The 27,210-nt window shown below is 39.6% G+C and overlaps 1 protein-coding gene across 5 annotated transcripts in view; it reads left to right on the top strand.

The window, feature by feature from the left end:
- Nr6a1 (nuclear receptor subfamily 6, group A, member 1) overlaps positions 1–27,210 on the top strand; it is a 175,852-nt gene that overhangs the window by 27,970 nt on the left and 120,672 nt on the right. For 4 of the 5 annotated variants that reach the window (XM_013021520.1, XM_013021518.1, XM_013021519.1 and 1 more), the window contains exon 2: positions 887–928. In XM_013021520.1, coding sequence (XP_012876974.1) covers positions 887–928 — 42 coding nt within the window. Of the gene's footprint in view, positions 1–886; positions 929–9,134; positions 9,180–27,210 lie in introns of all 5 variants that reach the window. The other variant, XM_013021516.1, reaches the window with a different exon arrangement.

The following is a 27,210-nucleotide window of genomic DNA, read 5'->3' as shown; positions in this document are numbered from 1 at the left end:
CATTGTGTGTGTGTGTGTGTGTGTGTGTGTGTGTGTGTGTGTGTGTGTGTGTGTGTTCGTTCCTGGGACTTGAATTCAGGGCCTGGACATTGTCCCTAAGCTTTTCTGCTCAAGGCTTGTACTCTGCCACTTGAGCCACAGCTCTATTTCTGGTTTTTGGTGGTCTCATGGACTTTCCTGTGATCCTTAGATTTTAGCCTCCTGAGTAGCTAACAGTTGTGAACCACTGGTACCCAGTTTTGTTTTCTTTTGGGTAATTCATAGCATTAAGTAGAGCATGACAGGTATTAAATGAATTATAATTTGCCTATGTATTTTAATTTCAACTGACTTGGGTATCCTTACTCGTAATTACTGTGTTGTTTATTTAGCTCCTACTATGTGCTCAGATTTTGCCAAAGATAATTTTTTTGTTTGTGTGTCAGTACTGGGGCTTGAACTCAGGACTTTACCCTTTCAGTTGGCTTTTTCAGCTCAAGCCTGGTACTTTACCTCTTGAACCACACATCTTCTGTTTTTTTTGCTGGTTAGAGATAAAAGTCTCTGGACTTTTCATCTACCCATAGCTGATCTTCAGCCTGAGTCTCTAGGATTGTAATCTTGGCATGAGCCACCAGCTCCTACTCAAGATTTTAAATTGGTATCTCTTAATCCTTGCAACTGTGGTAAGTACTATTATTTCCCTTTACGTTTTAAGGTGGTGACATAGAAACTCGGACGGAAATAGTAGTTAAATATTATGGTGAGGATTAAAACTCAATCACAAGTCAAACTGACTTCTGTGTCTGAAGCTTTCCACACCATATGATGATACTTTTTTTTTCTTTTAGTTAGCTTGGAGTATCTCACAAATTATAATCTTTTCCCCTTCCTGTTTTTTCTTTAGGTTTCTGTCAGGATGAATTGACAGAGCTTGATCCAGGCACTAGTAAGTTCTGAATTTTTGTTGGTAAGAAAATGATGTGAATATATATTTATAAAGTATAATTAAAGGTGTCATTGATAAGCCTTCTTTAGTTGGCTCAGAAGTGGCATACTGCCTTTTCTAATGATGCTTTCCTTTCCTCTTCTAAATATTTTTAGTGGCCAGTCTATACATTTAATAGGATGTTAGTTTGGCAAAAATTCTTATTAATACTGATTTCCTTGTTTAATATTCTCCATTCTCCAGTGAAATCAACAGATATACATGGATAGTCCTATGTTCAAAACCACTTTTCTAAACTATTGCCTAGATTTGTTTTTTGTTTGTTTGTTTTTTTGGTTGGTCATGGGGCTTGAACTCTGGGCCTGGGCCCTGTCCCTCAGCTCTTCAACTCAAGGCTAGTGCTCTCTGTACCTCTTGAGCTACAGCACCACTTCCAGTTTTCTGGTGATATATTGGAGAGTCTCATAGACTTTCCTGCCCAGGCTGGCTTTGAACCGAGATCCTCATATTTCAGCCTCCTGAGTAGTTAGTTTTGATCCTTTAGTTCAAAGAAAGATTATACTTTGTTTAGAAATTTATAATTAAAAACCTTTGTACCAGCTTTCATTTGTGAAACATTTTCATCTGTAGTCTTTTCTTTTTTGGCCACATAGTTTGAACTCTGGGCCTCATTAGACAAGGAAGCACTCTTTTTTTTTTTTTTTGTCAGTTGTGGGGCTTGAACTCTGGGTCTGGGCGCTGTCCCTGTGCTCTTCAGCTCAAGGCTAGTGCTCTACTTCTTGTGCCACAGCGCCACTTCCGGTTTTCTAGTGGTTTATTGGAGATGTGCGTCTCATGGACTTTTCTCCCTGGGCTGGCTTTGAACTGTGATTCTCAGACCTCAGCCTCCTGAGTAGCTAGGATTACAGGCATGAGCCACCGGTGCCTAGCTAACTAAGCACTCTTACCACCACTTGAGCCAAACCCCAGGCCCTGTATCAGTAAGGTTAAGGTATGAGAATGATCATTTCAAAAATCTAGGTAAATGATACTTTTCAGGATTATGTCAGTCTTGATCACAGTCATTTGTGTTTCTTGATGTGCTATGCAGTGTTTGAGGACATGGTTATAATTGTGAGAAATAAGTCTCCTCTGTGAACAGACCTTAATTTTCATTAATAAAAGATCAAATGATAATTTAGATTAAGAACTCATGAGATGAACCAGAGGTATTTTTCTGGTTCTAGGACTTCAAAGGTCACAGAACTGGTTATTTATTTTTACTAGTTTGCAGTTAAAGTAAGTACATAATAATATTCACTTCCCCTATTCTGTCTTGTATCTGCTCACCAGATATGATTTACACACTTTTCTAGCCTGTGAGAATGACCATAATTTTTATCTATCAGTATAGAATGGGAGTCACCAAAAATTTACTTGTCTTTAAAAATTATAGTGTAAAATTTTCTTCTTTTTAAAATTTTACTTGTGTATGTAAGTAGTATTCTCAGCGATACCTATACTATCTCTGATAAATTAATAATACTTTTATTCTTCAAATAAATAAAAATCCAATAATATCTTAATAAATAAAATAAAAAAATAAAAAATAGAAGACCTTAATAATAACAATACAGTTATCTAAAATTATTTTCAAGTTTCTCTTCTAGTATCACTAGGATTCCAAAAGTTGATGTTTTTCACTACTACCTCCTACCAAAAAGAAATAACAAATAAACTTGGAACATGGTAGCTTAGGTCTGTAATCCTAGCTACTTGGGAGGTGGAGATTGTGGGGGAGGGGTTCTTGAGACTCCCATCTTAGCCAATGGCTAGGATTGTTAGCATGCACCTGTTAGCCCAGCCCCAGAGCAAGCACAATGACTGGGTGCACTGACCTAAGCCTGTCATCCCCAGCAACATGGGGAAGTACAAATAGAAGGATTGCAGTCCATGAGTCCAGACATAAAGGGAGACCTTACTTTGAAAATAAATAATGCAAAAAGGCATGGCCCTGAGTTCAATATTTAGTACCTCAAAAAAAAAAGATAAAAGTAAAAATTTATCATTTCAGTTTATACCAGTCTTGGGGTTCAGATGCACACACTAAGCTCTACTGAGTTATGTAAGCCTCAACACTGAGATGAGCTGTTCATGTTGTGTTAAATTGTTTTTTTTTGAGGGCTAGGAATGTGGCTTAGTGGTAATTGTGCTTGCATGAAGTCCTGAGTGCGATTCTTCATTACCATGTAAACAGAAAAAGCTGGAAGTGGCGCCGTGATTTAAGTGTTAGAGTGCTAGCTTTGAGTAAAAGAAGCTCAGGGACAGTGCCCAGGCCCTGAGTTCAAGATTCAGGACTGACAAAAAAAGTTTGTTTTCTTTTACACTAAAAATTCTGTTCAAGCAAGAGTGAATATTCCTATGTCAGTCCTTCCTGACTTTTGCAGATTAGATGGAGACTAGGGATTTCTTTTTGTTGTAACTTCGGAATTCAGAGGGTTGAGGACTTCCCCCCCAAAATTCCTGGTGGAGAAGGTTTGTTTATACTTCCTAATTGTGTAAAAGAAAATACATTTGCAATTAATTTCCATACATTTGCAACTAATTTTCATTGGCTGCTGGCTGTAAACAGCAGATTGGGGCAACAGGCGAGATGTGTTAGAAGTAGTTGAGGAAAGACTGACTTTATCGATTCAGGTATCCATTCATTTAAACTTTTTTTGTTGGAGCAGATGGGCAGCTATGTTTAGAATATGAGCTGCTGCTCACACTGCTGCCTATGATTCCTGGACTTCCTGGAGTCCAATGTTATGGCACAGGTTCAGGCTAAGTTCATTTCTACAAGAAGTGTCCTTATACCATGCCCATTAGCATAAGCTAGGGACAAGGGCAGTCAAAGGTCAAGAGAAGTTCACAGCAGCATAACCTTTCTGTGCTTCTGTTTCCAAATAGCCTTACTTTGCCCTGCTCCCCAAGTTTTTTTCGTCAGCCATCATGTTTACCGTGTAGCTGTAAAACCCAAAAGAGAACAAGGACTGACTTGATACAAGGGAAGTTTGAGAATAGAGCTCATTGTCCCTTAAAACAGGAGAAATAATTGATTTATGTTTGGGGGCCAATTAGGCTGTAAAACAGGAACAGTAAAGGGACCTGTGACTTTAGGATAGCTTTTGCTCTGATTTCTGTCCCATAGACAAGGGGCTCCCCAATAAAGGCTGTCAGCTTTCTCGGCTAAATTATTAATTCCTTTCATGCCTCTCAGGGATTGTAAATAGCACATAATGCAGGAAACAATTGGTACTGTTCACTTATTGGGCAGATAGAGGGTCAAAGGGGAAATAGCTGGATTAGCAACAGCTGTTCTCCCGCCCTTGTCACACGTTGTTTCTTGCCATCTAGTTCAGCAAATATATTACTGAATTTTTTGTATGTATACAATGAATAATATACAATAATTATATCTGGAATAAACTTTGAGCAAAATTAAAAATACTTGTTTTAATTCACTTTATAAAATTGAAGGTGGATGTTCTTTTTGGTCTATGTTGATTCTTGTCTGATGCTCAACTTCTACAGTCCAAAAGAAAGCAAGTACTTGAATATTAAACAGACTAATTAGAAGCTTTTTAGCTGTGGTTGGTTGATTGGTTGGTTGGTTGGTTGATTGATTGTACTGGGTGAGGTTTGAACTCTAGGCTTCACATGCCTGTCATCCCAGCCACAGTGGGAAAGCTAGAATAGTAGATTCACTGTCCAGGTGCATTACCCAGGAATATTGATAACCTGTCTCAAAAAAAAACAGTACAAAAGGGGTTGAAGGTATGATTCAGTGCCAGAGCACCTACTTAGGAAGTACAAGACTCTGAGCTCAAAATAGAAAGGAAGATATAGTAGAAAATACACTGAAGAAAAGTTAATTGTTTCCATTTTATTTTATTTTTTGTTTCCATTTTAAAAGCAGGGGTATATTTGGAATTATTTGAAACTTAAAATATATTGCACTGTGCATAAATGACAATTTAGAAATAGACGAGTTTTTGTTGTTGTTGTTGTCCTTTTTTTTCCCCTGGTCGTGGGTCTTGAACTCTAGGTCTGGGCACTGTCCCTGAGCTCTTTAGGTCAAGGCAAGTATTCTACCCTTGAGCCACAGAGCCACTTCAAGTTTTCTAATTGGAGATAAATGTCTCACGGACATTCCTGCCCCAGCTGGCTTTGAACCTAAATCCTCAGATCTCAGCCTTCTGAGTAGCTAGGATTACAGGTGTGAGACACTTGCACTCAGCTGTTGATTTGGTTTTTGTTTTTGTTTTTGTTGGTCATGGGGCTTGAACTCTGGGCCTGAGCACTGTCCCTCAGCTCTTCAGCTCAAGGCTAGCATTCTACCACTTGAGCCACAGTGCCACTTCCCGTTTTCTGGTAATTTATTGGAGCTAAGAGTTTCACTGCCTTTCCTGCCTGGGCTGGCTTTGAACCACGATCCTCAGACCTCAGCCTCCTGAGTAGTTAGGATTACAGGGATGAGCCACCCGTTCCTGGCTGTTCATTTGGTTTTTAAGAACTAGTACTTCTTTTGGTTCTAATCCTTTTCATCCACTCTAACTTGGGGAATGCCTCACCACCTCAGCCCTAAACTGTACAACAGGGAGATTATTCCTGAAAAATTTTGCTGCATGTAAATACAGTGAAAGCTGCTTTTGTCTTTGAAAAAAATAAACATAAGATAAAGAGAGCGTTGAAAGTTTAATCTTTGGCCTCTCTTGTCATCCATGGAAAATGTCCACCAAGTAGGACTGTATGTGCTGTGGGACAAACATGCAAGACTAAGAGGAGTTCGTATGAAGACAGCTTGTCAGCTTGTTACCACTAACTTCATCGTCAGATATTTGGGGATCTCAAGGAGACTGTGTAAAATTGATTTTATATATATATATATATATTCATTCCAATATTCTGTCCTATGTCCTTCTGAGTTTATTCATAGTTGTTAAACTATATATCATTTTTTTGTCTTAGAAAGAAGCTTATATATGCTTAAATATTAGGTGTAGGCTAGATATTAGAGATCAAAATCAAGTAAAGAAAAGGAAATAACTAGCTAGGCACCAGTGGCTCACTCCTGTAATCCTAGCTACTAAGGAGTTTGAGATCTGAGGATAGCAGTTCAAAACCAGCCCTAGTACGAAAATCCATAAGATTCTTATCTCCAGTTAACCACTAGAAAATCAGAAGTGATGCTGTGGCTCAAAATAAAATGGTAGAGTACTCACCTTGAGTTGAAGGGATGAGGGACAGCACCCAGACCCATAACTGACAAAAAAATAAAAAAAGGAAAGAAAAAGATTGTCCCCATTTTTGCAGATGAAAATTGTGAATCCTGGAAGTTAAATCACCCTAAAGGACATAGTGAAGCACAAAATCAGAGCCCCTATTTTAACTAATCTGTCATGTTGTAGCTCTCTTAATTTTGACACATCTCATATTAATAGTATAGTTCCTTGATAGAGCACTTACTTACCTAGCATGTGCAGAGTACTGGAATCAGACTTCAGTACCACCAGTAAAAATAGATAAATGGAAAGAAAGGTGGAGGGAAGCATATAATAATATGTAACACATATAGTCATTGTTTATGTACTAAAGAGTAAAGACTATTTTTGAAGTGCTGTGAGCATGATTTACATATATTAGGATGATTTTGGACACAAAATGAAATGATTCACTATGGAATAGGTTTCCAAACATAGCTTTTATAGCTAAGGTTTAGGCCTATACCTTCACTTCTCAGGCAGGTTTTTTCCCAAAGCAATTTTAAGATAAGGACACAAATCTCCCTAGATTTCTCTCTTTATGTCCCCCTCCCCTTCACCTTCCCCACTCTGCACTACATTCTCTAGGTGATTTAGGTATTTTGCATTCATGACAATTCCTGGAGCTGCTTCCAGAGCTTTAGTGGAATCTGCCTCCTCACTGCTGAGTCAAGTTTCTTAATGTGGCTTTTTGCTGGGGAGTTCCTTCTGATAAGGATTCTTTTGAACAGAGTGGGAGTGGTTGAAGATCCAGATCTTAGGCTGAACTCTCATCTCTTTGACCTCTGTCCCTATTTCCCAGTTTATACTGATTTGGTGGGGACTCTCTCCGGAGCCACGAGTTTAGCCTTTGTTTACGATTGACAAGATAGTTGCATTCAAAGGCAGTTGGGTTCTTGAGTAATCCTGGACTTCTGCAGTACAACTGTCTCTGGTGAGTGCAGGGGATGCTTGAACATCTAAGTCTGGAGATTTGTAATGGATGACTAAGAAGGAATGAGGAGAAACTCCAAAGGTGTAGCACTCCAAGTGTGTAGCACTTGTGTGTGTGTGTGTGTGTGTGTGTGTGTGTGTGTTTGTTTTTTTCCTGTGGGAAAACCATATAGTAAATTTTGATCAGAGATTCCTACATGTTTATTTCATTAAAAAATAAAGTACTTGGATTCAATATATGATAACAAAATATTTCTCTGTGCTAGGCAAATATATCAGGAGTGGGGGGACATGGTAGATTAAAGTTACCTCCTTGCAAGTTACAAATGAGCATTTTCTCTAAAAAATTGTGTGGTGCTTTAAGTATGTTGAGAGTATGCTAACTCAGTCCTAGATGAGTCCTTAATATGTGTTATTTGGGCAAAGTTTTGTCAATTAACCCCAGTCTGTAGCTTCTCTGTCTCAAGTTGTTTAGTAGCTGTTGTGGAGATGACTCTAGTTTACATTCCACCAATGGTGCATTTGGGTTCCTTTTTCCCCACATACCTGCCAACATTTGTTGTTTTAATTGAATTCTAACTGTGGTGAGATACTTGTTTTGATTTGCGTTTCCTTTTTGGCTTGGCATGATAAGCATTTCCTTATGTGTGTCTTTGCCATTCTTACCTCTTCTGAGAAGTCTCAGCTTCCCTCTCTTGCCCACTTAGTGGTTGGTTTATTAGGTTTGGGAGGGGTTAGTTTCTTGAACTCCTTGTATATATTGTCTGATATTGCTGGTAAAGATCTCCCAGTTCATTGGCTGTCTTTCTAGCTCATTAACTATGCGCTACTGCTCTGCCACTGTTAGCCGCAGTTCAAGATCTGTTTTTTTGGTAGTTAGTTGGAGATGAGAGTCTCATGGGCTTTCTGGCTGGTCTGGTTTCAAATTTATCCTCAGATCTCAGCTAGTAGCTAGGCATAAGCCACTGGTGTCCAACTTAACGACACATAATTTAAGACAAATCTCCATTCTGATTTCAACTTCCAAGATTCCAAGGCTAGTTTGTAAATTAAGCCACTCAGGCTCTAGCTTTTCATGTAGAATACAGGTTTCGTATTAAAATTTCTCTTAAATTGAAATTGCTCTATGTGAATGGAATCAGTATCCTCAAGTATCAAGAACTATATTGAAATTTAAGAACAGAGAAAAGCCCTAAAAAACAGCATTTTCAGCTTTCTCCTTACTCTTATTCAATAATGAAGCCATCAGAATTGACTTCTTTTTCGGAGTCAGGAGTATATTAAGAGCTAGTATATCAAGAATGAAGGGAGCCTTCAGTAACTTCTCAGGTAACCTGGGCTGTCCTGACAGTTGCAGGGTTAATAGCAGAAAATGACATGAATGCATGGTGCAGTGGAGAACACATGAGTGGAAGTTTGTGTCTTCACATTTCTGAGTGACCATAGGCAAGTTGTGAAGCTCTGTTTTTTTACCCATAAAACAGTAATAATTGAAAGAGAAAACCACACATCCATCCCAGGGGACCATGCAGAGGCAGGCAGGCAGGCACAGGAGAAAGAGTATTATAAGGTTTATTAGAGGAGCCATATTTCCCCCAAGAAGGGAGCACATGGCCTCCACCACCATCCAGGTAGCAGGAGGGTCTGAGGGATAGGATGTGAGGTAGATGGAAATTCAGGTGGGTCTGAGCTGAGAGAGGGAGGGGCCAGGAACTCCTGGAATGGGAGGAGGCCCAGGTGTGGGTGGAGCTGAGGGCCAAATGTGAGCCTAATACTAACAATAATAAAAAGAGATAATGCGTAAATTCCTTTAGCTGCTATCTACTCTTGCATCTCACTTCTGTGGAAAGGGGGATAGAAAAATTTTAGCTTCTTTTTGGTTAATGTTTAGTGAGCACTTACTATTTGCTGATTCCATTAAAATGCTATTTAATTTGCTCTTTCTGGCAGTTCTGAGGTTCTCATCTCTTGTTTTTTCCATTTTACAGATGGGGAAACTGACAGTTTAACACTTGGCCAAGGTCACACAGCTGGTAAGTGGCAGAGCTGAACCCCAGATGATTCCTAAAGCCCATGTGCCTGTCTTAAAGAGGTAGGAATTTACATAAAACGAAACACAAGATGTAACATGGTGTAAAATTAAAGCAGTTTTACAAATGTACTGACTTGTATAATGCACATTTTATTAAGATGAGAAACTGTCTATTCTTTCAGAAAATTCCCTGATACCTTTTTATAGTTAGGCCACTGCCCCTTTACTCAACAGCTTCTGATTTTTCTTATGACAATTTGTTTTTTGCTGTTCTAAAATCTCAAATGTATAGCATCATTCAACACCTGTTCTTTGTGCTTTTTCCCCCAGTACAATGTTTGAGCCTAGTTTGTGATACAATAGAACTTTAAAAAAAATTGCTGAATGGTTTTCTGTTGACTATATCCCAGTTTGTCTGTTTACCTGTAGACTCGTGGATTGTCTTTGTTTTGTTTTTTACAAATAAAGCAGTTATAAAATTGTTTGTATAAGATTTTTGTGAATATATATAGAAATGTTTGATTCATATGGGAGATGTTTGTAAAACTTTTTATGAAATTGCTGGTTTTCAAAATGTTTCCTCATTTTATGTTTTCAGTACTATGATCGTCCTCATAGTTTCAGTTATTTGTAGTGAGCATTGCAATAAGACTGGTTTTAATTTGCAGTCCACCAGTGACCACTTTTTCTTACACTTATTATTTATATATGTATATGTATATAATTTTTAAAAGGAGTTTTTGAGAGTCTGTTCAAGTCTTGACATATTTTATTTATTTATTGTGAAAATACTGTACAGTGGGGTTACAATTACATGGGCAAGATAATGAGTACATTTCTTATCAAGCATTGTAGCCTCCTCCTTTGTTTCCCCTTCCCATCCCTTCCTTCCCCCCCCCCCCCATCCCCCCCACTATTCCCCCCCCCCCCCCCCCCCCCCCCCCCGCACCAAAGTCGTAAAGTTCATTTTTCGACATAACGACTTGTACATCTTATTGTTGCAATGGGTCCACCTGTAATGACATTTTTTTTTTTTAACATTCATACGTCAGCACAGGCTACAGTCTGTAATCTTGGCTAATTGAGAGGCAGATATAGGGGATCTCAGTTTGAGACCCTCCTGGAGGACAGGATTTTGTTGTTGTTGTTGTATTGTAGGGCTCGGACTCTGGTTCTGGGCGTTCAAGGCTTGCTCTCTACCATTTTGAGCCACTGTGCCACTGCTGGTTTTCTGGTGGCTTAAAGCCTGGACTGGCTTTAAACAGTGATTTTCAGATCTCAGCCTCCTGAGTAGCTTGGATTATAGATATGAGCCACTGGCACTTGGCTAGGAAAATTTTGTTTTGTCAAGACTCATCTTGACCAGTGGCTGAGCATGGTTGCAATGTCTGTCATCCCAGCACTGGCCAGGGAAGCACAAATAGGAGAATTAAGGTGTAGGCTTTGGCCAAACATCAGCCAAGACCCTATCTTGAAAATAACCATCACAGCTGAGCACTGGTGATTCACACCCCTAATCCTTTTTACTCTGGAGGCTGAGGTCTGAGGATCTTTGTTTGAAGCCAGCTGTGACAGGAAATGGGAGATGCTTATCTCAGTTAATTTCTTCCACAAAAGCTGGGAGTTGAACTGTGGCTAACGTGGTAAAATACTAGTCTTGAGCAAAAAACTCAGGAACAACTTGTCAGGTCCTAGGGCTGGCACACACACAAAAAGAACCACTTTCAACAACAACATAACCAACACAAAAAAGGGCTAACAGAGTAGCTCAAGTGGAAGTATTTGCCTAGCCAAGTATAGGCTCTGAGTTCAAACCCCCAATGTTTCCTCACCAAAAATCATTTATTTTGTCTCATTTATTGTAGGTGTTTTTATTCTGGGTATAAGCTCTTTATTGGATATGGGTATTATTTTTTTTCTCCCAGTCTGTATTTCCTTTTTATTTTTTATCATGTTTATGATGAACAGAACTTAAAAATTTTTCTGAAGTTCTATTATTATTATTGTTGTTATTGTTGTTCTGTCCCTGAGCTTTTTTGCTTAAGGCTATCACTCTACCACTTGAACCATAGATCCCCTTTCAGCCTTTTAATGGTTAAGAAGAGTCTCGTGAACTTTTCCTGCCAGGGCTGGCTTCCAATTGTGATCCTCAGGTTTCAGCCTCCTGAGTAGCTACAATTACAGGTATGAGCCACTGGTACCCATCCTCTTATTGAATACTTTAATTCTTTTGTTTGTTTGATGGTTGAGTTCATACAGTTCAGTATTTTCTTCCTCTACTTGAAACATGAGCATTTTTCTGTGCTAATTAACTAGTTTAACCATGCATCACTTTTAATTTCTTTCTTGCTTGCTTTTTTTTTGTTCGGTTGTGGAGCTTGAACTCAGAGCCTGGACACTGTCCCTGAGCTTACTACTTGAGCCACAGCACCACTTCTGGTTTTCTGGTAGTTAATTGGAGATGAGTCTCATAGACTTTCCTTGCCTGGGCTGGCTTTGAACTGTGATTTGCAGATATCAGCCTCCTGAGTAGGATTACAGGCATGAGCCACCGGTGCCCTATTATCACTTTTAATTTCTATGTTTATGGATATACCATATTTAATTTTTCTTTGCTGAAAACTTAGGATTTTAATAACTATGTAAGTAATTGCAGTGACTATCTTTGTACATTAAAACTTCTATATTGTTACTTTCTTAAGAATAGGAAATATTTTAAGTCCTAGTACAAATGGTCAAATTACATGATGGGTAAAAATCTGACACAAGTATTTTTACTCTGTTTAAGCCCAGTTGAGTATAGCCAATGCTTATATTCATGCCTTCAGCACTGCCTCTACTTTTTGTTGTTGGTGTTGTTTAATTTTTTGGTTCAGATTTTTACCCATCATGAATATTTTAATTCTTTCATTGAAAAATAATTTATGGGAGTCTGTTTATGGACTCTGAGTCTCTTTAATCTTTTTAACTTCAAACAAATGCCATGTGTTTTTACTATAGATAGCTTTTTTGATCATCTTGAAATTAGTTTTCTATTTGTTTCTTTTCAAAATTAGTAGTTTTGTTTCTTTTAAATTTTTTTTGCATAAATTAGACTCATGATGATGATGATGATGATGATTGCCAGTTCTTAGGCTTCAGTTCAGTTCCTCTTTGCTACTTGTCTGCTCATGGCTCTTGTGCTACTGCTTGAACACACTTCCCTTTCTGGCATTTTGCTGGTTCTTTTGAACTTTTCTGTAAGGTTTTGCTTTGAACTGTGATTCTCTGATTTTAGCCTTGTGATTAGCTATGATGATAAGAATGAGCTATCAGCGCCTGTCTACTTTATCTTCTTCTTTTGTGGGGTTTGAACTCTGGGCCTGCGCCCTGTCCCTCAGCTCTTCAGCTCAAGGCTAGCACCCTACCACTTGAGCCACAGCGCCATTTCCGGCTTTTTCTGTTTATGTGGTGTTGAGGAATGAAACCCAGGGCCTCAAGCAAGCATGCTAGGCAAGCACTTTACCACTGAGCCCCTTCCCAGGCCTCTTCTTCTTTTTTAGAATCTCAAAACTTCCTGAGATTTATTATTTTTACTTGCACTCACTTTATCATTTTGAGAGTTAGCTCAAGTCATAGAGCTCTTACCTAGCAAGATCAAGATTATGAGTTCACACCCCAGTACTGCCAAAATTTATTTACTTACTTGTTCTGAGTATCAAACACAGGATATTGTGTATGGTAGGAAAGCACTCTACCTCTGAGTTTTTTCTTCAGCACAGTAATTTGTCATCTTTTTTTTTTTTTTTTGGTCCGTCGTGGGGCTTGAACTCTGGGTCTGAGCGCTGTCCCTCAGCTCTTCAGCTCCAGGCTAGCACTCTACCACTTGAGTTAGAGCGCCAATTCTGGTTTTCTGGTGGTTTATTGGAGATCAGAGTTTCACAGACTTTCCTGCCTGAGCTGGCTTTGAACTGCAATCCTCAGATCTCAGTCTCCTGAGTAGCTAGGATTACAGGCGTGAGCTACCAGTGCCTGGAGAATTTGTCATCTTAATGGTAGTGGAGAGTCTTCTAAGCCACGCATTCGGTGTACCTTTTTACTTATTTAGCTTACTTTTTTTTTTCTTCTCATGAATGTTTAAGAAAACTTCAGTGTTGGGATCTTATTTTTTTTTTAAATTTTTTTTTTGTCGGTCGTGGGGCTTGAACTCTGGGCCTGGGCGCTGTCCCTCAGCTCTTCAGCTCCAGGCGAGCGCTCTACCACTTGAGCTATAGCGCCACTTCCGGTTTTCTGGTGGTTTATTGGAGATAGGAGTCTCACGGTCTTTCCTGCCCGGGCTGGCTTTGAACCGAGGTCCTCAGATCTCAGCCTCCTGAGTAGCTAGGATCACAGGTGTGAGCCACCAGCGCCCGGCTAGTGTTGGGATCTTATACATCTTATTTTAAACTCAGTAAATATTTTGCTTTTTAATGCTATTATAAATTGCATTGTTTTAAAATTTTGTTTGCTAATTGTTGCTAGTACTTAAACATACAATTGATTTTTGTATATTGTGTTTATATTTTATGACATTGTTAAATTTGTTCACTAGTTCTAGTAACTTCTAAAAATGAATTATTGGGACTTTTTATGTTCATATCTGCAAATAAAGACAGTTGTGTCTTCCTTTTTGATGTTTATGATTTGGCTATTTTTCTTTTTGCACTAGCAAATATTTCAGTATAATGGTAGGAAATGGTGAGAATATTATTGTTTCTTAATTTTAGGGAGGGAAAGGGTTCAGGTTTGATGTTAATGCTATAGGCAGGGTCTTCTCTCTCCTCTTTTCTCCTTCTCCTCTCTCCTCCTTTCTCCTTTCTCCTCCCTTCTCTTCTCTTCCCTTTCTCTCCTTGTCCTCTCCTCCCTTCCCTCCCTTCCCCTCTAGCAGTACTGGGGTTTAAACTCAGGGCCTCCTGCTTGCTAAAAGCCAGTGGGTACTCTACCACTTAAACTGTGCTCCCAGCCTTTTCTGCTTTATTTTTAAAATAAGGTCTCTTGTCTAAGTCCAGATGGCTTGGCCCTTGATCCTCCTATTTAGCTGGTATGACAGGCATGAATCACTAAAACCAGCTTTTTTTTTTTTAATTGGTTTTGCAAACTTTTTGGCTAGCCTCAAACCACAGCTCTGATCTTTGCTTTTCAAATAACTACAGGCCTGAGCCACCATGCTTACCTTTTTTGAATTTTAAATTTATTTTTATTTTGTATTTTTCTTGTCCTTTTTTCTTTTTTAATATTGCAGTTCTCTGGGGCGGGGGGGGGGGGCGTTGGTTGTGGGGCCTGAACTCTGGGCCTGAGCGCTGTCCCTCAGCTCTTCAGCCCAAGGCTAGCACTCTACCACTTCTGTTTTTTTCTGGTTGTTTATTGGAGATAAGAGTCACACGGGTGGGCTGGGAAGGTGGCTCAGTGGTAGAGCGCTTGCCTTGCATGCATGAGGTCCTGGGTTCGATTCCTCAGCACCACATAAGCAAAAAGAAAAAAACCGGAAGTGGCGCTGTGGCTCAAGTGGTGGAATGCTAGCCTTGAGCTGAAGAGCTGAGGGACAGCGCCCAAGCCCAGAGTTCAGGCCCCATGACCGGACCCAAAAAAAAAAAAAGAGTCACACGGACTTTCCTGCCCAGACTGGCTTTGAACTGCCGTCCTCAGATCTCAGCCTCCCAAGTAGCTAGGATTATAGGCATGCCACTTGTGCCAGACTGTCTTTTATTTTTAATACTGGGGATTAAATCCAGGGTGTTGTACTTGTGAGGCAAGTGCTTTGTCGCTGAGCTACATTCAGCCTTTTGTTTTTTAAAATTTGTGGTTATAATACAGGTATCATAACAACATCTTAATTATTTTCTAGCATGTATTTGAGTGCACTGACAGCATGTACAGTCATCACAGAATTTTGCCTGGCAAAACTGAAACTCAGTGTGTAGAAACTGTAACTCCTATTTCTTCTAGGCTTTGTCAACCTAAAAATAAGGGACCGGCCTTTCTTTTGGGCACTCAATGAGAACCACACTATTTCAATTGCTATATATTTATAGTAGTAAGTTTCTACTGTCCCTATCAACTTAAACTATTCTAGGTACCCACTTCATATGAGGATACTTGTAGTGTGCTCTTTTGCAGTTGATTTGTTTCACTTCGTATAATGTTCTCAAGGTGTATTCATATTGTATAATGTGTTAGAATTATCTTACTTTTATGGCTGTATAATTTTTGGTTGTATGCAAATACTACAGTTCATTCATTCATTTTTCATGGGTGCTTGGGGCTTTTCTAGCATTTGGCTGTTAAGAATAATCTTGCTATGAATATAGCTGTGTATGAGTTTATCTCTTTGAGTCCCAATTGTAAATTCTAATCAGAAGTAGAATTGCTAGAACATGATATTATTGGTTGTAGGGCTTGAACTTGGAACCTGGTCATGGTTCCTGGGATCTTTTGCTCTACCAGTTTGAGCCACAACTTCTGGTTTTCTGGTCGTTAATATGAGATAAGAGTCTCTTGGACTTTTCCTGCCCTGGCTGGCTTTGAAACGAGTTGCTAGAATTATGGGCATGAGCCACTGGTGCTGGACTCACTGGTTATTTTAGTTTTTATTATTTTGGTTGGTCGAGGGGCTTGAACTCTAGGCCTGGGTGCTGTGCCTGAGCTCTTCAGCTCAAGGTGAGTGCTCTATCACTTGAGCCACAGTGCCACTTCTGTTTTTCTGATGGTTAATTAGAGATAGGAGTCTCATGTACCTTTCTGCACAGCCTGTTCTTTGAACTGCTATCCTCAGATCTCAGCTTCCTGAGTAGGTAGGATTCAGGTGTAAGCCATTAGTGCCTGGCTACTGTTTTTTTTCTTTTTCTTTTTTGATCGGTCATGGGACCTGAACTCTGGGCCTGGGCACTGTCCTTCAGCTCTTTAGTTCAAGGCTAGTGCTCTACCATTTGAGCTACAGTGCTTATGTGGTACTGAGGAATCAAACCCAGGACCTCATGAATGCAAGGCAAGCACTCTACCACTGAGCTACCTTCCCAGCCCTCACTGGTTATATTTTGAGACAGTCTCTTGAATTTTTGCCTAGGCTGGTCTGAACCTTAATATTACCATTCATGACACTACTCCCAACTTTTCCTGTTAGGATAGATTACAGGCATGAACCAGTGGTGCTTGGCCAGTTTTAAATTTTGATGGTGTTTAACTTTATTTTTCCTTTTGTTGCCTATATTTTTGGTATCAAAGCAAAGAAACCACTACTAAATCCAGTTTCATGAAGCCTTTCCCCCAGGTTTCCCAAAAGTTTTATAGTTTTAGGTTTTACATATGTTGTTATATTGAATTAAATTTTTTGTATTTGGTACAAGCTAAATTTGAGCTCCATTCTTTTGCATGTAGAGATTTTTTTTTTCATTTATATTTGCTTTTTTTTTTTTGCTGGTCCTGGAGCTTGACCTCAGGATCTGAGTACCATCCCTGAGCTTCTTTTGCTCAAGGCTAGTGCTCTATCACTTGAGCCTGCAGCACCATTTCTGGCCTTTTCTGTGTATATGATACTGAGGAATTGAACCCAGGGCTTCATGCAAGCACTCTATCACTAAGCCACCTTCCAGCCCAAAAGACTATTCTTATCCCAGCATGCATAAGGATTTAGGTTTAATCCTTAGCACTGGAAGATAAAAGCATTTCACTTTATATGTAAGGTTTTTTCCTTGGGCTCTTAATTCCATTGGTATGTTTTACTATGAATTGAATTTAGGGCCTCCTGAATACCTGCATGGTAGGCAAGTGCTCTATGTTTTTCCTATCTTGCTGAATTCAGCCTATCAATGTTCTGTTCCAGACTTCTGTGGTTACATTTATAAGAGCCAAATCTTGTGTCTTAAATCTTTTTTTTTTTTTTTGCCGGTCATGGGGCCTGAACTCTGGGTCTGGGCGCTGTCCCTCAGCTCTTCAGCTCAAGGCTAGCGCTCTACCACTGGAGGCACAGCGCCACTTCCAGCTTTTTCTGTTTATGTGGTGCTGAGGAATCGAACCCAGGACCTCATGCTTGCAAGGCATGCACTCTACCACTGAGCTACCTTCCCAGCCTTGTGTCTTAAATCTTAATGCCATAGTACTGCCAGAGGATTCTCATTTTTGTAGACCTGTATTTTTTTTTTTTTTTTTGGTGTAGTCATAAACCACTCAGCTGTTTTTGTGGATTGGTGTTAGAGCTCTTCAATTTTAAAGTCCTATCTGCTGGTTTGTTCTGGAGGCACTGACAGTTGTGATAATCCACTGATGTATTCCCACTTATTCCACTAGGTGGCAGTAGGTCCTAACTGAAGACTGAAAAGTGATGTTTTAGTTTGAGAAATGAAACATTACTTGTAAAAACATGCAATTACGCAGAGCAGAAAAATAAGATTTTTGTAAAGTAGTAAAACAAACCTTCAGAATTTGAGAGAGGTTAGGCCTTTAGGTATTCTAAGGGCATGTATGAAAGTTCTTAATTAAAACTACATGAGGGCCAGGTGCTATTGGCTCACGCCTGTAATCCTTTAAGGCTTTTTTTTTTTTTTTTTTTTTGCCAGTGCTGGGGCTTGAACTCAGAACCTAGGCACTGTGCCAGAGCTTGTTTTGCTCAAGGCTAGCACTCTACCACTTAAGCCACAGTGACACTTCCAGCTTTTTCTGTTTATGTGGTACTGAGGAATCGAACCCAAGTCTTCATGCATGCTAGGCAAACATTTTACCACTAAGCCACATTCCCAGCCCCCACGCCTGTAATCCTGCTACTCAAGAGGCTGGGGTCTTGAGGATCATAATTTGAAGCCAGCCTAGGTAAGAAAGTCTGGGTCTCTTAACTCAATTAACCACCAGAACACCAGAAGTGGAGCTATGGCTCAAAAGTGGTAGATTGCTATCCTTGAGCGAAAAAGCTCATGCACAGTGCCCAGGCCCTGAGTTCAAGCCCACAACAGACCAAAAAATAAGAATAAAACACAATCTGGACACCTGTGGCTCACACCTGTAATCCTAGCAACTCAGGAGAATGAGATCTGAGGATCGAGGTTCAAAGCCAGCCTGGGCAGGAAAGTTCGTGAGACTCTTATTTCCAATTAACCACCAGAAAACTGGAAGTGGAAAACTGGAAGTGGTGCTGTGGCTCAAGTGGTAGAGTGCTAGCCTTGAGCTGAAGAGCTGAGGCACAGTGCCCAGTTCCAGAGTTCAAGCCCCACCACCAACAAAAATAAATAATTACGAGAATCCTTTTTACTGCTGTCTTTCCCTTGCTGCTCAAAAATAAAAATCATGGCTTATCCAATGGGTGTCAGGTTTGTCAGTGTCTGTCCGTTCCTCCTTGCTCTGGTACTGGGGTTTGAACTCGAGGTGGCATCCTCTTGCTTGCTAGGCTTGTTTGCTAAATGTGTTGTATTACTCCCAGAGCCACACCTCAAACCTGGCTCTTTGCTGATTTATTGGAGAAGGAATCTTAAGGGCTTTTTCCACCAGCTGTCTCCGCCTCCTGAGAAGCTAGGATTACGGTATGAGATAGAAACACCCAGTTAGCTTAGCCCGCCACTGCCCTCCTTTCCTCCCTCCCTCCCTCCCTCCAGTGCCTCACACCTGTAAGGGCTGAGATCTGAGGATCAAAGTTCAAAGCCAGCTTGGGCAGAGAAACCTGTGAGATTCTTCTCTCCAGGTAACCACTAGAAAACTGGAAGTGGTGTTGTGACTCAAAGTGGTAGAGCACTAGCCTTGAGCAAAAGAGCTTAGACAAAGCACCCAGGCCATGAGTTCAAATACCTTGAACAACAGCAGCAATAAAGTGTCTCATGGACTTTTCTGCCCAGGCTGGCTTTGAACCTGATCTTCAGATCTCAGCTTCCTGAGTAGCTTGGATTATAGGCACCAGCTTAGTTTAAAAAAAAAAAAGATCATAAAACCTTGGTGTGTTGCCAACATATTTTTAAACCTTAGCTGACTTAGGCATGTTAAAGACCTCATTATGTAGTTAACCTTCATGAAAATAATGGATAATGAACTATCTTATGCAAATAAATGTAAAGGATAATATATGTACTTCAGCAGTTTGTGGTTTATATTTGAAATATGACATACACCTGTCACATATTACTGGAAAATTAAAAAGTAAGTATATATTGGGGTTGGAGGCGTGGCTTAGTTGGTAGAGTAGTAGATAATGAACAAAAGCATCAGGTACTGAATTCAAGTGCTTGTCTAAGACCCAATATATAAAAATAAGTATAAACTAGCACAGAAAATACGTATCAAACTAAATTGAATGTGAATATGATGAATGAGCCATAGTTGAAGATTATCTTAACAGTGATAATAGAATTCTGAGAACTGTTAGATTTCCTACTGATTTTATGTTTGTATTCACAGAAGGTTCTGCAAATTCTTATCCATTTTGCAGCAGCCAGGCTTAACAGACTTAACAGCCCTGACTTTTATGTATAACCACTATGTACCTAATAACTTGTAAGTAGCTTTTCATCAAAAGTAGTAATTAATTGAATTTCCATTACTTATAGGATGGATATTATTGGATTAATTCACCTTTGGATTCATACCTTGAGAATCATGGGTTTGCGAAGGAGGAAGAAGAAAGAAAAGTAGCTAGAAGGACACTAATGCAATGAACTGTTGGTGCTAAGTGTGAGACTGAAAGGGGACATTGCTTTGCTGACTTATAGTGTGATCTCACTACTCTGTGTGCTCTTTGTGTTTATTCAGGTATTCAGGGTTTTACAGTAGCTCTGATAGTGTTGATAGAAGTACTATTTATATGATCAGTCCTGTTAACATAATTTTAGGTGGATCTAACATTAATGATTCTTCTGGGGAATATTTTTCCTTACTTTGAGTGGACTAAGTATGTTAAAAATTGAGAAGGAGATAAAACCCTTCATGTAATGATTTTGTGCTGAGGCTTTTTTTGTTTTTGTTTTGTTTTGGGTCTGGTCGTAGGGCCTGAACTCTGGGCCTGGGCACTGTCCCTCAGCTCTTCAGCTCAAGGCTAGTACTCTACCACTTGAGCCACAGTGTCACTTCCGGCTTTTTTTTCCCCCCTGCTTATGTGGTGCTGAGGAATCGAACCCAGGGCCTTATGCCTGCAAGGCAAGCGCTCTACCACGGAGCCACCTTCCAAGCCCCTGAGGCTTCTTTGATTTGTTTGGTGTCTGTATTTTTTTTTTTTTTTTGGTTGGTCATGAGGCCTTCCCTGCCTGGGCTGGCTTTGAACTGCTGTCCTCAGATCTCAGCCTCTTGAGTAACTAGGATTACAGTCGTGAGCCACTTGGAGCCAGGCGGTGTCTGGATTTTTTAAAGTATCATCTCTATTGTCTAAAACTCTTGTCAACATGATGGAGATGTAGTAAAAAATTAAGCCCCAAAATAATTTTCATCAAAGAAATGTTGTGAAAATAAGTAAGTAGTTTCCTTAGTAGTTCAGTTATAAGTAACAAGGAACAAAATTTAAAAGCTAGTTTGAAAACTGAGAACATCGTTAAAAGTATATTAATTCTCTTAGCTGGGCGCCGGTGGCTCACGTCTATAATCCTAGCTACTCAGGAGGCTGAGATCTAAAGATCGAGGTTCAAAGCCAACCCAGGCATGAAAGTTTGTGAAACTCTTATCTCCAATAAACCACCAGAAAACCGGAAGTGGTGCTGTAGCTCAAGTGGTAGAGCGCTAGCCTTGAGCTGAAGAACTGAGGGACAGCACCCAGGCCCAGAGTTCAAGCTCCACGACCGTCCAAAAAAAAAAAAAAAAGACAGTATACTCTCTTGGGACATAATAGCAGAGCATTCAATTGAATTGGATTTCATGAAGAACTGTGATCAAGATTTCTTTCCAGTTTTCTCATGGCCATATTGAGGCTCATCTTTGCTTTTCTGGTGGTTCAAATGTGACTTTCTTTTCTACAGATGTTCTTTGCTTCTCTGCCCATCATGGAAAAGTTACCATCCCAGCCCTGGCACTGTCTTCCTAGTACTCATGTGCAAAATACACTAATTAGAGTATGTGAGTTCAAATTTAAATACTCAATGAGGTGTCCATTTTTCTTGTCAAGAGCTTTGGACCATCAGTAGAAACTTAAGGAATATTCCAAGGAGAATATGTGAGCAGTCAATTGTCTAGCTTCAGTCAGGAAACAGGCAGGAAGCTGTGGTAACTGACCATGAAATCTGGATCAAAGGGTAATGAATAAGCCTGGAAAATTCAGAGGCATGGGCTAATTAAGAATTATTTGCTAGGCATGCCATGGGAGGAGATGGAAATCTGCCATTTTCATTGAGAATCTAGGTACTGGGTAATGGCTGAAGTTTGGTAAGTAGAAGAGATAGACCTTCAAAGCACCCAAAGATTGTTTGTAGGTATGAGCATTAAGATCCAGAACTCTAGCTGGACACTGGTGGCTCATGCCTGTAATCCTAGCTACTCAGGAGGCTGAGATCTGAGAATCACTGTTCAAAGCCAGCCTGGGCAGGAAAGTCCGTGAGACTCTAATCTCCAATAAACCACTAGAAAACTGAAAGTGGCGCTGGGGCTCAAGTGGTAGAGCGCTCGCCTTGAGCTGAAGAGCTGAGGGACAGCACTTAGGCCCAGAGTTGAAGCCCATGACTGACCCCCCCCCCAAAAAAAAATTTCCAGAACTCTTAGTCATGAGAACTAATTGCTGTATGGGCTCAAAGTTCAGCCTGCGCCAGGGCTTAGGAACCAAGTATGCTGATGAAGTTTGTCATAGTGGCTAGGGCCAGATACAACGTTAGCAAGAACTTCTTGGAGTACCAGCCTGGTGAAAGATCTCAAGTTGCATGTGAATTCTTCTTGCCCATGATTGGCTCTATAACTGGTCTAGACTATGTACTTGTATACACACATAGGACATACTAATAATGAACAGGGCTTTTGGAAGGTAGGAACTGAAAAGGACTCAACTTTTTTTTTTTTAGTCATATCTTTTTGTGAGACTTGAGCTCAGGGCCTGGGTGCTGTACTTGAGCTTTTTGCTCAAAGGTAGTGCTCTACCACTTTGAGCCACAGCTTTACTTCCAGGACTCTTTTTTTTTTTAATCTTTCTTTCTGAAAATGAAAATGATTCTGTAATCCCGGTCTTTTCTCCTAAGGAGTTTTTCAGTATATGTGTTATATTTAAGCAGTTTAGGTGCTATAGCACTTTGTGGTGTTATAGGTTTGATTGGCTATTTAATTTCATTATTGCCAGAATTTTCTCACGTGTGCAAAAGTGGTTGTGTGGGTGGGGATAAGCTCTCGCTGTATAGCTCAGTCTAGCTTTGTAACTCTGTGGCTGACTAGAGCTTGAGCTGCTTCTGCCTCTGTCACCCAAGTGCTGTGATTTCAGGTGTACCACACGTCACTCAGCTTAAGATTTTATTGTTTATGTCTGAGGAGATTGTTTCTAGCATGTTTGAGTGAAGAGGTCACCATATCTTCCTTTCTGAAAGCAACTATAAAACTAGACAGAATTGCTAAAAACAGTTAAATGCTTACAGTAAGCATTTATTCTTGAAAAACCACTGGACTTGAGAAGAATAGCAAGAGTTTTTGATGTCTACAATTGCTTTCATTTCTCCCAGCTCTGACAATGCATTAGTTCAACCAGGCAGAGCAAACATGAAACCCAGCAGCTTTTGTACTGCTTGAGGGAGATTACTTGATGTGTGGAACGTTGTTGGTTAAAAGTGTTTATCTTTTTTTTTTTAATGTGAATAACTTTTAATCAAACAAGAATTTATTGAATATCTGGCACATTTCCATATCAGTACATTTAATAAAAGTGATTTATTTATTTTGCATTGTTGACAATTGAATCTAATTGTGAGCTATGTTCCTAGCTCCGAATGCTCAGGGTTTTTAATTATTACAAAGGTGATAAACAGAGGAGTCATAGTTAAATAAGCCAGGCATTAGTACAGTACATGTCTCTTGGGACATTGTTACCCCTTCCCTCACTGTCTCCCTGTTTTTACCTCGTCTCCACCCACAAATTATATGATTCATTTCCAACATAGTGTGTAGTGAGTACCACTTAAAAGTGTTTATCTTGAGGGCTGAGGGTATAGCTCAATGATAGTGTGTACTTAGCATTTGTTTTTTTGTTTTTGTTTTTTTTTGGGTCCGGTCATGGGGCCTGAACTCTGGGCCTGGGCGCTGTCCCTCAGCTCTTCAGCGGCTAGCACTCTAGCACTTGAGCCACATCGCCACTTCCGGCTTTTTTCTAATGTGGTGCTGAGGAATCGAACCCAGGGCCTCGAGCATGCAAAAGCAAGTGCTCTACCACTGAGCCACCTTACCAGCCCCTGTACTTAGCATTTGTAAGCCCGGGTTCCCAGCACCCAAAATAAAAATAAATTTATTCTTAGTGGCAAGTGAAACAGTGAGGACCTTTAAGTCTGCAAGACAGTGAATAAGCAGACTGGCTATGACTATTAAGGGAGGTTTGGGAAGTTAGACAACAACAAGAGTTTCATAAAGTATCCAGATACTTGGAATTGACCAGTGTTTCATGAGCATCAGAAAGCTGTGTGAACCTAAGCTTTCCCATATATCCTTGGCCAACGTAAAGGGAATGTGAGAAAACCCAGTACAGAGTGAAAAATGAAGGCCAGAAGGATGTATTTATCCCAACCAAAACCAAGAGCTGAGAGTGAAAGGGTTCAAGATAGAGGAGCTCCATAGCTAACTAGTCTTTGAATAGTAAGCTATACAGACAGAGGTGATTCCTATAAATCAGTCTTCAAAATAAAAATGAGGAATAATAAAACCTGAGCTGTCAGGAAGCACTTAGTGCTAGAGAAGCAGGTTTAACAGATTTACTCTACCATAGCACATTATTTTTACTTCTTTGTTGTTGTTGATCATGGGGCTTCATTGAACTCAAGGCATGGGCACTGTCCCTGAACTCTTTTGCTCAGGCTAGTGTTCTACCACTTGGAGCCACAGTGTCACTTCTGGTTTTTGAGTGGTGAATTGAAGATAAGCGTCTCATGGGGGACTTTTCTTTCTTTTTTTTTTGGGGGGTCCGGTCATGGGGCCTGAACTCTGGGCCTGACCGCTGTCCCTCAGCTCTTAAGCTCAAGGCCAACGCTCTACCACTTGAGCCACAGTGCCACTTCTGGTTTTTTTCTTTTTGCTTATGTGGTGCTAAGGAATCGAACCCAGGGCCTCAGGCATGCAAGGCAAGCGCTCTACCACTGAGCCACCTTCCCAGCCCTTCTTTGTGATTTTCAAACTGGTAAAACTAATGATCTCCCTCAGCTTTCTGAGTCACATTGTTTTAAATGTCCAGTTTTCGAAATAGTCACAGAACTCCCCCCTCCCCCTGCATGTGCAAAGGAGGGAGGTAGAAAAATCAGTCAGTAGCAGCTGTCTCTGAGTTATCCTAGTATTGAATGTGGCACTCAAAGACTTTAAAGAAGCTATTATATTTATCTCCTTTCTTGCCTTATTTCTTCCTTTTTTTTTTTTTAAAGCTGAAATGGAAAATTGAGCGGGAATCCAATAACATTTGGCATGGCAGAAGAATGGGTCAACTTGTGGATAGTCAATAGAGTTTATCTTATACTAAGAACAGGAGAAAAATGAACAGAATCTGTGTGATGGAGGATAATATTAAGTGTGTATACCATTGGAAGAGGAGTGCAAGGGGTAGAAAAATATTAGAGGAAATAATGGCCGAACACTTTCTGAATATAATCCATCCAAGCATAGCAAAACATACATTAATTAGAGCCCAAGTGTTGGAAGTCTGATCGGAATGAAGAAAATCTTTAAAGTAATAAGAAAAAGATTCAGTATGTACTAAGAGCGATAGGATGCATGGCTAACTTCTCATCTGAAACAGTGGGTACCTGAAGGCAGTGGGATAACACATTCAGTGTGCAGAAAGAAAAAATACGTTTTCATAAGTTCTGTGTCCAGCAAAATTATTTAAAAAATGACAGCAAAATAAAGACATTCCCACATTAAAAATAAGAGAATTTGTTGCTGGTGGATCTTGTTAAAACACTAAAGAAAGTTCTTCAGGCTAAAAATGGCACTATATAGAAACCCAAATCTGTAAGAAGAAATGATATACACTGAAAATCACGAATATGTGGGTTGATATAAATGTATACATTTTTTCTCCTTTCTTTCTTTCTTTCTTTCTTTCTTTCTTTCTTTCTTTCTTTCTTTCTTTCTTTCTTTCTTTCTTTCCTTCCTTCCTTTCTCTCTCTCTCTCTCTCTCTCTCTTTCTTTCTTTCTTTCTTTCTTTCTTTCTTTCTTTCTCTCTCTTTCTCTCTCTCTCCTCTCTTCTCTTTTCTCTCTTTCTCATGGAGCCTGAACTCTGGGCCTGGGCGCTGTCCCTCAGCTCTTCAGCTCAAGGCTAGCGCTCTACAATTTGAGCCACAGCACCACTTCCGGCTTTTTTTGCTTATGTGGTGCTGAGGAATTGAACCCAGGGCCTCATGCATGCAAGGCAAGCGCTCTACCACTGAGCCACCTTCCCAGCCCCTAAATATTATTATAATAGACATTGTCAGCTTGCATAAATGACAAGTCAGTTCTATGCTGTCAATAATAAACATATATAGCTGTATTGTAGCTCACACCTGCAATCTAGCTACTCAGGCTGAGATCTGAGAATTGTGATTCAAATTAAGCCCAAGCAGACAAACGGAAGAGGTTTATCTTCAATTAATCAGCAGAACACAGAGTAGAAGTGTGGCTCAAGTGGTAGATCATCAGCTATGACCAAAAGCAAAAAGTTGCCTTGAGCACAAAAGAAAAAAGATGCAGACATAAGTAGTTTGAAAGTAAAAGTTTAGATCATAAAATGAATATTCAAAATAGGATCTATAGATTAATGTCTATCACAATGCTTTTGGCGATAAAAGCTGAAGTGATCATATTGATCAACAGTTTAGACAAGAAATGTTATTAGAAAAAGAAACATGTCATAGTGACAAAAAGGGAAACTAGCTGAGGAAAACATTATGAAAAAATAACTAATAAAAGATTGCCAAACATGAAGTGAAATAAGCTATTTAATTATAGTTGTAGATTTCAGTACCCCATTCTCCACAATCCATACAATAGTTATAAAACATTAGAGGGATATAAAATAAATTCATCAGCATTATGAGATGAATTTGACCTAATATTATTTGACCTTTTTTCACCAGAAAACATTTACGTTCATTTTAAATAATATTGTGACTATAATGAAGCCAAATTATCGATCCATAGCAGAAAAATACCTGTAGTATCTTACAAATCTGCAAGAAAGAAATGTGTAGTATTTTACACACAAGTCAAAGAAGAAAATACAAGACTGGGATTTGGGTTCAGGGTCTCACACAGTTTTTGTTTGTTTGTTTTTTGGTGTGAAAATACCATACAGAGGAGTTACAATTATATGAGCAAGGTAATGAGTACATTTCTTATCAAGCATTGTTGCCTCCTCCTTTGTTTCCCCTTCCCATCTTCCCATCCCTTCCTATCTCCCCCACCCCCAATAGTTCTTATATTTCAGCCAAATCTCCAGCGCTTTTGATTTAGGTATTTTTCAGATAACTAAATAACTTCATTATTTAAATTTTTTTTTTACTTATTTAGCCCCAGCTGCCCTGTGTCATGATCCTCCTATTCACACCACACCCACCTTATAAACTTTTTCCTTGGATTGTTTTTGACCTGTGATCCTCTCAGTCTCTGCTTCCCTCCCTCAGCCTCCCAAATAGTTGGGATTTACAGGCATGAAACCACCATATTCAGTCTGAAAGTATTTCTAGTTAAGTAAAAATTAAAAAAAAATATAGCATGTCAAAATTTCTGGAATGCAGCTAAAACTGTGCTTCTTATAGGAACAGTTTTCTTTTTTGTAATGCTTATATTTTTCTATAATGGAAATTAGTGAAATAAACAGCAGGAAAACAGTAAAGAAAAACATTAATGGAACCAAAAGTTGGTTTCCTTCCTTCCTTCCTTCCTTCCTTCCTTCCTTCCTTCCTTCCTTCCTT

Source organism: Dipodomys ordii, unplaced genomic scaffold (genome assembly GCF_000151885.1).
Source record: "Dipodomys ordii isolate 6190 unplaced genomic scaffold, Dord_2.0 Scaffold55, whole genome shotgun sequence".
In the NCBI taxonomy this organism is placed as follows: Eukaryota; Metazoa; Chordata; class Mammalia; order Rodentia; family Heteromyidae; genus Dipodomys; species Dipodomys ordii.
The sequence above is the reverse complement of the archived record's forward strand: the minus strand, read 5'-3'. Positions and strand labels throughout refer to the sequence as shown.